This window comes from Oncorhynchus masou, chromosome 28 (genome assembly GCF_036934945.1).
Source record: "Oncorhynchus masou masou isolate Uvic2021 chromosome 28, UVic_Omas_1.1, whole genome shotgun sequence".
NCBI lineage: Eukaryota > Metazoa > Chordata > Actinopteri > Salmoniformes > Salmonidae > Oncorhynchus > Oncorhynchus masou.
The window spans coordinates 16,543,779-16,556,140 of NC_088239.1; the positions used below are offsets into that span (position 1 = coordinate 16,543,779).

The 12,362-nt window shown below is 39.6% G+C and overlaps 2 protein-coding genes across 5 annotated transcripts in view; one reads left to right on the top strand and one right to left on the bottom strand.

Annotated features, from left to right (window-relative positions):
* The first annotated feature begins 1,001 nt into the window (after positions 1–1,001).
* LOC135517274 (gamma-glutamyl hydrolase-like) lies at positions 1,002–5,234 on the top strand. The gene is made up of 9 exons (XM_064941422.1): positions 1,002–1,979; positions 2,356–2,464; positions 2,625–2,675; positions 2,787–2,871; positions 2,987–3,125; positions 3,321–3,427; positions 3,526–3,616; positions 3,730–3,864; positions 4,064–5,234. Exons 1-9 carry the CDS (start codon positions 1,892–1,894, stop codon positions 4,180–4,182), a joined length of 924 nt encoding a protein of 307 aa, XP_064797494.1. The 5' UTR covers positions 1,002–1,891; the 3' UTR covers positions 4,183–5,234.
* Positions 5,235–5,395: 161 nt separating this feature from the next.
* The window catches only part of LOC135517273 (dipeptidyl aminopeptidase-like protein 6), a 297,746-nt gene continuing 290,779 nt past the window's right edge, over positions 5,396–12,362 (bottom strand). For all 4 annotated transcript variants that reach the window (XM_064941420.1, XM_064941419.1, XM_064941418.1 and 1 more), the window contains exons 22-26: positions 11,642–11,741; positions 9,047–9,105; positions 8,864–8,936; positions 8,696–8,769; positions 5,396–7,740 (exon numbers count right to left, since the gene is read on the bottom strand). In XM_064941420.1, coding sequence (XP_064797492.1) covers positions 7,591–7,740; positions 8,696–8,769; positions 8,864–8,936; positions 9,047–9,105; positions 11,642–11,741 — 456 coding nt within the window. In that variant the 3' untranslated portion in view covers positions 5,396–7,590. The remainder of the gene's footprint in view (positions 7,741–8,695; positions 8,770–8,863; positions 8,937–9,046; positions 9,106–11,641; positions 11,742–12,362) is intronic.

A 12,362-nucleotide genomic window follows, 5' to 3' on the forward strand; every position in this document is an offset into this window, starting at 1 on the left:
GCCCATCCAACTACCTACCTCATGCCCATATGTTTTTGTTTTTGTGCTCTTTTGCACACCAGTATTTCTACTTGCACATCCTCATCTGCACATATATATCACTCCAGTGGAAATTGATAAATTGTAATTACTTCTCCACTATTGGCCTATTTATTGCCTTACCTCCTTACTTCATTTGCACACACTGTATACAGGTTTTTCTATTGTGTTATTGACTGTATGTTTGTTTATCCCATGTGTAACTGTGTTGTTGTTTTTGTCACACTGCTTTGCTTTATCTTGGCCAGGTCACAATTGTAAATGAGAACTTGTTCTCAACTGGCCTACCTGGTTAAATAAAGATGAAATAAAAAAATAATCAAACACATAGTGAGCCTACTATAAATCAAACAACATTCTATTGGTCACAACACATATTTACCAATGCTATTGCTGGTGAAGCTAAATGCTTGTGTTCCTAGCTCCGACAGTGCAGTAGTATCTAACAATACACCACAACACAAATCTAAACGTAAAAGAATGGAATGAATAAATATATAAATATTGGGATGAGCAATGTCGGAGTGGCATTGATTAAAATACAGTAGAATACAGTATATACATACAAATAAGATCAAAGTTGTGGTTCAACAATGAACATTGGCATGTTTGTTTGCATGCAAGACAGATTTTGTGGCTGTTAATTTGGGGAATCAGTTTTCCCCTGTTCAATGCGTCATGAGCTTTATGCATCCTGCTCTCCACCTCTAAGAAATAAACACCTGGGGGCGCCAGATACTTAATACTGTGGGATAATTTTAATCTCCGCCAACAGAAACACTTTATAATCTCATCTTTATTATTTAAAAACAAAAACAAATGGATGAAGAATGGATGCATTTATCTAATCCATCCCATCATTGTGGATGTATACATGTTTTGTCATTTTTGTTCCTCATATCATAACATTGTGAATGCCTGTCTGAAGACACCTACTGAAACTGCTGTACATGCCACAATTTTTTGTTCAACTTGCAGGTATTATATAGAATAGCCATTCATATGTGAGATTAGCTGATATATACATTACAATTATTATATTTAACGTACAGTCCAATCACAGGTGGTTGTGGCACCTTACTTGGGGAGGGGCTCATTGTAATGTCTGGAATGGAGTAAATGAACTGGTATCAAACACATGACACACATGGTTCCCATGTGTTTGATACCATTCCATGGTTTCCATTCCAGACATTATTATGAGCCGTCCTCCCTTCATCAGCCTCCTGTGAGTCCACTATATTTCAAAAGTAATTGTAAATTAGGTGAGGTCTTATTTTTTTGCATTTTCAATTAACCAACACTTTTAGAACAATGAAATATATTGTTATTTTCAAGTTGTATTGAAATGTCAATGTGATTAAGGTTAATGGGCACTTTTAGAAGATAGAGAAAAAACTAAAACCTGTCCTCTACAGTTTGAGCTTTTATTTTGAAGGCTGAAATCTGTAATGTCCATTGTATTATGCTGCCAGTAAAAACATGATAAACTTTTTCGTAGCAGGTTGTTTTAGGATAATTTGCGCAGTAGTTTATGATCATTAATGTAGCAGGAACATTGCCTTTTCTCATTTGGTTATGTCCCTCCTCCACCGGCTCTCCTTCCTCTCCTCAAACCATTGGATGATAAATCCAAAGGTCCCACCCCTCTGACCTTCTCCAATGGGTTTTGAGAAAGAGATGAGGACGCCAGCACTATGCAATTGAGCTCTTCCTCATGAGAAACATAAACTGTATGCAACCTATAGCAATGTACTAGTTTCCAGTGTCATCAAGTCCTCTTTAGACGGAGAAGCTCGTTTCTACTTTTTACAATACCAATTTGATCCACACGTGGAAACACGTTTCGGAAATGAGCAATTTTGCCCTACTGTTTTGTTTTGCTTTCTCAACTTTGTCCTCGTCCACAGCGCTGAAGAGGAACGACGAGCCTATTATCGGTGAACTTCTGCATCACATGACTAAGAAACTAAAGCGTTTACATCATGTATTTATTATAAATTGTTCCCTATATCATTAACACTGTCTAATAGATGATTATGTGAGTTTAGAACGTTGCATAACTAGTTCGACCTCTTCAAAGTCCGTCTGATATCAAAAACATCAACCATATGGCTACAATTAGTCCTCAGAATGATAGGTACCATTCTATAAATGTATCCCGTTCGGAGTAGGCCTAACTTACCGTACAGGTTCTTCTTTCCAATCAAATTAATATTTTATTACAGGAAATCTTTTTTGTAGCTTTACTGGAAATACGTTAACTTTATTAAACTCATTGTAACTCACTTCCAAAACTATCTGCGATTTCCTAAGGTGTTTTAGCGCAGGAGATATACTCGCCTCGACCGCAGAATGCGTCTTATATAGCCGCATCGTATGTCAAGTTCCTGGAGTCTGCTGGAGCAAGAGTCGTCCCTGTGATGTAAGCTTCATGCAGATTGATAATGAACTATAGTTGAGCACTAAACAGATTTTCAAATATTGTTCTGAATATCTCATAACATTTGACTGAATAGACCTAATGTTAATTTCCCAACTACTTTATTATGAACCTCTGACACACTTTTCTGTGAATTCTACAGGATAAATAAGACACTGGAAGAGTACAAAACACTGTTCAACTCCATTAATGGGTAGGTGTCAACTATGCTATTTGCTGTACAAGACCCTGTTGTGGTGTTTTTGTAATCGTTTCCCCACTTTTATTTATTTAAAAAAATGAACTACATATTTCCCCCCTGTAGAATACTCTACCCTGGTGGTGGTGTTAGCATCCTCACATCTGGGTATGCAAAGGCTGCTAGAATCTTTTATGAGCTTGCCATAGAGGTATGACATGCTCCTTTTGATACTTCCACATATTGTAGAGCTTTGTTTTACCTTACCAAATATGTGGGGGGAAAAACCTGTTCTTAATCATTTTTTGTTGTTGTTGACTTTTTAGGCCAACTCAAGGGGTGACTATTTCCCTGTATGGGGCACGTGTCTTGGATTCGAGGAATTGACATACCTGACCAGTGGAAAGATGCTTCTGTCCCACACCAATACCAGTGGTGTGGCATTGCCACTGTTGTTTAATAACAGTATGTTGTGTATGTTGTACTTGTGTGTATCACCATGATACAGACATAAGAGAAAAGCATCACTCATCAGATTTGACCAGAATTACATTTCCCAAATGGAACCGGTTCACTTATCCAAATGCTGCAAGAATGCACACAGCCTCACCGAAACAATAATCTGCAACTTGAAGTAATGTTAAATTCTTTCACTTTCAGGATCAAGAGAGAGTAGGATGTTCAAGGGCTTCCCATCAGAGCTCCTGGATGCACTGGCCTCTGAGCCAATCACTGAAAACTCCCATAAATGGAGTCTCACTTTGGCGGTATGTGCATTGTGTCTGTGTACAATCGCCAAGTGATAGGCTTTTATGTATCCTCTGTAGCATTAATTGTGAACTATTCGTGCAACATTGCAATCCAGATTTATAACAGCAATGCAGACCTTAGGAAGTTCTTCAAAGTCCTGACCACAAGCAGTGATGGGATAAACGAGTTTGTGTCAACTATGGAAGGTAAAGCACATTGCTCTAACTTAGCAAACAGTAGTATATATACAGTAACTTATACTGGAACATGTACTTGCATAATATAATTTTCAATGATAGGTTCATTGTTTTCTATGTAGCATATGGCTTCCCCATCTATGGAACCCAATGGCACCCTGAAAAGAATGCTTTTGAATGGACAAAGCCGTACATTCCACACTCTCCATTGGCTGTAAAGATTACTTTCTTCATGGCCGATTTCTTTGTCAATGAAGGTAGTTATAGTAATGTGTTGCAAAATGTCACTGAATCTATCGTGTTTGTCTCAATATGTAGCTTGATGTTATTGTAACATGGAGAGTTCTTGAATGTGCCCCCCTTGACTGAACCATGAAGGGTGTGGTCAAGATCGAACTCCACCTGTTACAATATGTTTCAACCACTAATCTATGCCACTGCTTTTTTCATTAACAGCTAGAAAAAACTTTCACAAATTTGAGGATGAGGAGGTGGAGAAGAGGGCACTGATATATAACTACAATCCTGTGTACACTGGAATCAAGTCAGCCTTTGAACAAATATATTACTTTTGAAATGAGTGTCTTTTTGATATTTTAAGTAGAAATTGTGGACAAATATTGAATTTTAAAAGCCTGTTATTAATAACTATTGATTTTTTAAATATTAATAAAGACTTCCTGAATTGCCAAAGATGCCCTCTGTGCATCCTCTGTGACTTCTAGGAAGATGTTAACCCACTTAACCCCAACATTTCTCCAAGTTCACCATCATTGTAAAGCCCTAGTTATTTTGTTGCTTGAGTCATTTCTGAAGATTATTTATTTAATGTTATTAGTAATTTATTTTAAGATGAAGAAAATTAAGAAAAATCCCACATTTTCAGGTCAACTCTGTTACTTGAACTGAACTCTTGACCCCCCCGAGACATTGCATATCTCATTGTCAAGTCAGTGTAAAAGCAGGTGAGCTGGTTCTACTCTTTTAACCCATGTTCTGGTGTTTGGTGGTGAAAAACTGAGCAGGTCGAGCACAACACTTCAACCATGTTACCCATAGATGGTCAGGCTGGAAAGGTTATAATATAATCATATTTTTTGTGAAGTTTGAATTCAATTGCCCCTCCCTGTTGTACAAAACAAGCTTCTATTCCCCCTGTCACAAAGAAATGTATGGCTGATGTAAGATGTATGGCTGATTTTAAGATAAGGTAGTCAACCCTGTTACTTTATTTGGCACTATAGTTTTTTATTTAACCTCTTGAGATGGGGAAATTTGTTTCATTAAGTTGAACATGTGCTCTTTATGACCATGTTAAAATAAGTGAAATCAAATAAACAAACTACTCAAAAGGAACCTATTGGTGGAACGACCCAAATTATTGTTCTTAATGGTACTGATATAAACCTACAATCCTGTTCACTGGAATCAAGTCTGCCTTTGAACAATATTACTTTTTTGTGAGTATGTAATTTAACTTGTTTATTTCAATAATTGTAATGGTATTTATGCGGCAACACTTAGATGTACATTTCTGTAAATGAAAAGCTTAATGTTTGATTTGTATATTTTGGATTAAAGGTTTTACAAAGAAAGTAGTCTGAGAACAATAAAGTTGTTTGTATGACTGGATGTCTATGTTTTTGAACAAACCAAAAACAATCTTATTCTTATATTATCCAACAAAACAGTTGGTTGATTTGTGTAGCTTGAGGATGAAATGTTTTTCTATGAAACACAATTCAAAGCAGAGAGAATATTCACAGTTGTGCAATAAGAACCAAAATAGATAAACTACTTTTTATTCTAATATTTACCCCCATGCCACAGCTGTCTCTTGTACTATTTTGGGTCACTTGACAAAAGTCCCATCTTCACGTTCAATCGCCAGTGTCAGAAAGTTCACCAGAGCCACTTTAAACTCAACCCAGGGACAGAAACAGGAGAACAAAAATAAATGTAACTTTCAAAATGCATTTATGCACAAATAACACTCAGATATTAAGAGACTAAAATGACATTTGAGTAACATTTACACATCAAGCTGACGAGACTGGGATCTCAATCACGATACTACTGTAAATGTAATGCCAGTATGGAACATTCAAGATGTCAAAAATACTATTTTGAAATGGAGCTATCGAAGATCGCATTGAGTTGCAAATAACTTGATAACATGCATTGACAAAGTAACAGGAATGAGCATTCAGATAAAATGACAAATTAAAAATGCAGACTCGTGCCTCAAGAATTCAAATTTTTAGAATTCCTTTGTATTTCATAGTGTAAAGATTGTGATAATGATTCTAAGCGATTAATGACCTTATATACACAAATGTACTACTACTACTACTTTTGGCCATACAACACCACCAATTTTAAAGTGGCACCTCAAACCCACCCATTGGTTTGAATTGTAATACTGAGAGGGGTTGGAATGCCACAACATTTACTAAAACATAACCATTTTATGTGGTCGTTAGCCAGACAAACAATTTCATTACCATTTCAACATCTGTAAAATAATGTAAGGATACATGCAACTACTACTGTTTACAACCATTTTGTAAATTGGTTATATTTGGAACTAGAGAAGACCATTTCTTACTTGACATAATTCCTTACGTACTCTATGACAACATTACAAAGTGTTCAGAGTGAAGGTTTAACCATCAGTAGTTGGTGCCATGGTCAACAGAACATTTCTTTACAATGATCCATGTTGTATTTTGTTTTCACAAAAGGAGTCCATAAAAAGGACCGCTTGCTCCCAAAGTAAGGCACAGTGACTAAAATATATTATGCTTCGAATTTCAAATGACTGGAGGAGAACGATTTGCAACAAAACCAAGACAAAGTGAATTAAGAACAAACCTGATTCGGTTCATATCCTTTTTATGACATGGAAAAATGAAGACTACACCATTTAAATACATACTTGAGGCTACAAGAAGATTCCAAGATAAACTTGAACACTGAAAAAACAAAGTATCGATGTCCAAAGAAGGGAATGTTTAATGTGCTACTTGACAAAGGGACAACAGACACAAGCACAGTCCGACATGAAAAGGTCTCTTCACGATTTTCAAAATAGGAGCATTCCCTTCTCCACAGACACCCACACCCCAGACACTGGGCTGGAGCCAGTTTGACCCGTCAGATACCATGTGGAGTCTGTATCTTCGACCACAAGTTTGTGCTATTAAGTCTCCCCTCCTCACTGACTGGTAAAGTTTGTGCTATAGAGTCTTCCCCCCTCACTGACTGGTAAAGTTTGTGCTATAGAGTCTTCCCTCCTCACTGATTGGTAAAGTTTGTGTGTGGATTTTGATGTTCCTTCCCTCCCACCAGTTGTTTGGAATCCAAGGAGCTTGTCCTTTTAAACATAAAATGACCAGAGAATGCCTATTCCTAGCACAACCGCCTTTTCAACACGTTCCAGATATGACATCAGCTAGTGGTCCTTCATCGTAATGTATTCATTGTGTCGATGTCAAAAAAATGGCTGCCGATAGTCTCTTGTGGAGTCGTGCTAAATCAAAAGGTGAGGGGGAGGAGGAGAAAAACTAAGGATGAGGAGATAAGCAAGTGTCTGCAACGCGGCAGTTTCAGGGTTGATCTGCAACGCGGCAGTCTCAGGGTTGATCTGCAACGCGGCAGTCTCAGGGTTGATCTGCAACGCGGCAGTCTCAGGGTTGATCTGCAACGCGGCAGTCTCAGGGTTGATCTGCAACGCGGCAGTCTCAGGGTTGATCTGCAACGCGGCAGTCTCAGGGTTGATCTGCAACGCGGCAGTCTCAGGGTTGATCATGTGGAAAAGCAGGGGGAACACAGAAGGTGAAAATTGAAAAAAAAAATAACTAAAGAGGGTTGAAACCAAGAGAAGGTTGCATATTATGTGGATTGTGAAACCAAGTATGGGGGCTGGAATTGTGCTTAGGCGTAGACTGGAGCTCTGTTTTGGGGTGTTGGTTTTGTCTGGGCTAACCCTCTTCCTCAATCTCCTCCTCCTGTCTCTCCTCGAACACCTTGTCCGGTAGCCGGAAACACTCCTCAAAGAAGTTGACCAGCGACTGGCTGAGGTGCTGCTGCGTGGCCTCGCTGTGGATGAAATGGCCCTCATCTGGGTAGATCTGAGGGGGAACACAACACACTGGTCACCACACATCCATTCATATTGCTCTGGATGTACATGCAGCTTCATGTAGATGCTATAATAAACATGTTATTATTATCATCATCATCATCTAAGCCCCTTCAAAGTACACTATATATACACAAAGGTATGTGGACACCCCTTCAAATGAAATGGATTCGGCTATTTCAGTCACACCCGTTGCTGACAGGTGTATACTATCGCACACACAGCCATGCAATCTCCATAGACAAACAATGGCAGTACAATGGCCTTACTGAAGAGCCCAGTGATGTTCAACGTGGCACTGTCATAGGATGCCACCTTTCCAATAAGTCAGTTCATCAAATTTCTGCCCTGCTAGTGGTGCCCCAGTAAACTGTAAGTGCTGTTATTGTGAAGTGGAAACATCTAAAGAGCAACAACGGCTCAGCCGCAAAGTGGTTATATTAGCAGCAAAGGGGGGGACCAACTTCATATTAATGCCCATAATTTTGGAATGAGACTTTTGACGAGCAGGTGTCCACATACTGAATTACTGATGAGGCCTACTCAGTCAACACACAGTAGAGCATATAAGGGTAAGGGGACCTATGACGCAGCGATGACCTAAACTCTGACTTCTAAATGCTCCATGTCTTAATGGGATTAGTTGACCCTGTTAAAGCAAGCCTAGTAAAGGGGGAGTATAATCTCATTGTGAGGTGTAATCCCTCAGCTGGTGTGGGGTTACACAACTCCTTGGTCAGTTGTAGCCCAAAATATGCCCCCAGAGAAATAGAATGCCTAGAATGGCCAAATCACTGGGATGCATTTTGTATTAGCAAATAAGCAATATATCTGCTTCCCATGACACATTGGCTTGTCTGTTCCAGTTAAATTGGTGCACCTTATTGATGGTAGCCATTCTATACATCCCATTTCTACGTGTCATTCTGGGAAGTACCTCTCACCTGTAGAGTGTAGTTTGCTTTTTCATTGATCAGCTGGGAGATGAATTTAGCTGTGTGCTGGAAATGTACTTTTTCTGGTGAGAGAAAAGGAGACCAACACATACCATCTTATTGTTAAAAACATAAAAGCATTTTGTTAGGCTAGAAAGGTTTTCAAGGATCTCATACCATCTGCTGTTGGATGAACAATCAGAAACTTCTTGTCTAGGAACTGTGATGCCCTGTGTGCTAGATTTGCCATCTGTGGAGAAATTACATAGATATTATATTTTATGATACACAGTATTACACGCCAATAGAAAAAACACAGCTCATACATGAAGTTCAAGTGAAGGCTGAATAAAGGCATACCGTATATGCTCTTGGGTCAGGCTTGGGCATTCCCAGGTATCTCTCTGAAAAAGCTGATGCTGGAAGAGAGGTTGTCAAAAGGAATCAATTCATTAGAAACTATCAAGGGACGTAGTGGTTTCAAATAATAATAAATTCCACAAAATCACATTGTAGGATTTTAATTGAATTTATTTGCAAATTATGGTGGAAAAAAAGCATTTGGTCAATAACAAAAGTTTATCTCAATACTGGAAGGACCATTCTGGAAGAAAACATGATGGAGTCTGCAAAAGACCTGAGACTGGGACGGAGATTTGTCTTCCAACAAGACAATGATCCAAAACATAAAGCAAAATCTACAATGGAATGGTTCAAAAATAAACATATCCAGGTGTTAGAATGGCCAAGTCAAAGTCCAGACCTGAATCCAATCGAGAGTCTTGTGGAAAGAACTGAAAACTGCTGTTCACAAATGCTCTCCATCCAACCTCACTGAGCTCGAGCTGTTTTGCAAGGAGGAATGGGAAAACATTTCAGTCTCTCGATGTGCAAAACTGATAGAGACATACCCCAAGCGACTTACAGCTGTAATCGCAGCAAAAGGTGGCGCTACAAAGTATTAACTTAAGGGGGCTGAATAATTTTGCACGCCCAATTTTTCAGTTTTTAATTTGTTAAAAAAGTTTGAAATATCCAATAAATGTCGTTCCACTTCATGATTGTGTCCCACTTGTTGTTGATTCTTCACAAAAATATACAGTTTTATATCTTTATGTTTGAAGCCTGAAATGTGGCAAAAGGTCAAAGTTCAAGGGGGCCGAATACTTTCGCAAGGCACTGTAACAAAAGTTTATCTCAATACTTTGTTTTCTACCCTTTGTTGGCAATGACAGAGGTAAAATGTTTTCTGTAAGTCTTCACAAGGTTTTCACACACTGTTGCTGGTATTTTGGCCCATTCCTCCATGCAGATCTCCTCTAGAGCAGTGATGTTTTGGGGCTGTTGCTGGGCAACACGGACTTTCAACTCCCTCCAAAGATTTTCTATGGGGTTGAGATCTGGAGACTGGCTAGGCCAGTCCAGGACCTTGAAATGCTTCTTACGAAGCCACTCCTTCATTGCCCGGGCGGTGTGTTTGGGATCATTGTCATGCTGAAAGACCCAGCCACGTTTCATCTTCAATGCCCTTGCTGATGGAAGGAGGTTTTCACTCAAAAATATCACGATACATGGCCCCATCTTTCCTTTACACGGATCAGTCGTCCTGGTCCCTTTGCAGAAAAACAGCCCCAAAGCTTGATGTTTCCACTCCCATGCTTCACAGTAGGTATGGTGTTCATTGGATGCAACTCATTATTCTTTGTCCTCCAAACACGAGTTGAGTTTTTACCAAAAAGTTATATTTTGGTTTCATCTGACCATATGACATTCTCCCAATCTTCTTCTGGATCATCCAAATGCTCTCTAGCAAACTTCAGACGGGCCTGGACATGTATTGGCTTAAGCAGGGGGACACGTCTGGCACTGCAGGATTTGAGTCCTTGGCGGCGTAGTGTGTTACTGATGGTAGGCTTTGTTACTTTGGTCCCAGCTCTCTGCAGGTCATTCACTAGGTCCCACCGTGTGGTTCTGGGATTTTTGCTCACCGTTCTTGTGATCATTTTGACCCCACGGGGTGAGATCTTGCATGGAGCCCCAGATCTAGGGAGATTATCAGTGGTCTTGTATGTCTTCCATTTCCTAATAATTGCTCCCACAGTTGATTTCTTCAAACCAAGCTGCTTACCTATTGCAGATTCAGCCTTCCTAGCCTGGTGCAGGTCTACAATTTTGATTCTGGTGTCCTTTGACAGCTCTTTGGTCTTGCCCATAGTGGAGTTTGGAGTGTGACTGTTTGAGGATGTGGACAGGTGTCTTTTAGACTGATAACAAGTTCAAACAGGTGCCATTAATACAGGTAACAAGTGGAGGACAGAGGAGCCTATAAAGAAGAAGTTACAGTTCTGTGAGAGCCAGAAATCTTGCTTGTTTGTAGGTGACCAAATACTTATTTTGCACCATAATTTGCAAATAAATTCATGAAAAATCCTACAATGTGATTTTCTGGATTTTTTTTCCTCATTTTGTCTGTCATAGTTGAAGTGTACCGATGATGAAAATTACAGGCCTCTCTCATCTTTTTAAGTGGGAGAACTTGCACAATTGGTGGCTGACTAAATACTTTTTTGCCCCACTGTACCTCATATATATACACACACACACATACCTCTTGTTATACCTCAATACACAGCAGAAAATACTATACTACAGATTATGTTATGTGCAGCTGTAGTTTTCTTTAAAACTCCTTAACGATGAGTATTCATTCTTGTCAGATGAGCTCTCAAACACATCCATATTTTCAGATAGAAACCATAGTCTGAGATGAACAGAGTCATAAACCCCCACACCTGCTTCTGCTGTCATCCACACTTCCCTCCCAAGTATCACCGCTCTCTCTCTCACATAGGCACATCTGTCTGGCACTGTAGTGTTGGCGTGGGTGGGGTGTCTGCTCCATCATGTTGATAAGAAGCATTTACACACACACACACACACACACACACACCTTACCGTATAGGTCAAAGTCCGTGATGGGTGAGAGGGCTACACCACATTTCACCGGGGAATCCTCGGCGCTGAGTAACAGGCTGGTCACATAGCCTCCATAAACCTGAGACAGACAGACAGACAGACAGACAGACAGACAGACAGACAGACATCCTATATCAACACAAGGCTTCTCTAACTGCTGCCTACAGACAGATACCCATTTCAAGCTCAGTTTAAAGATTGAGTTTGGAGACCCAAGAGCAGTAGATCATTAGCCTGGTCACAGATCTGTTTGTGCTGTCTTGCTAACTCCTATGGTCATTGTCATGCTATTCAACACATTGAGCACAAACAGATCTGGGACCAGGCTATTTGACAATGCCCCTGATAATGAGTAATATGAAATATCCCATGTCCATCACTGCAAGTTGCAGCTTCCTCCATAATGTATGTTTCCTGTTATGGATGATTAGTTCCAAATCATTTTTGGCCTTCTGGACTCTCGAATACATCAGCAGCCAGTAGGAGGACTTGGCCAGAGGCAACAGAATTAAGCTTCTCTTCATGAACATCCTATCAGAGGTGTCAGAATCTATTAAAACTATATCTATTTGGTCCAAAGGTAAATGTTGAGCTCACACATCTGATCTGTCTTTTTCCTATGTATTTTCAACACACAATTCCAGCAATGCAGCACATAAGAAAACCACACAGAGTAGGCATAAACACTGTAGCTGTCATT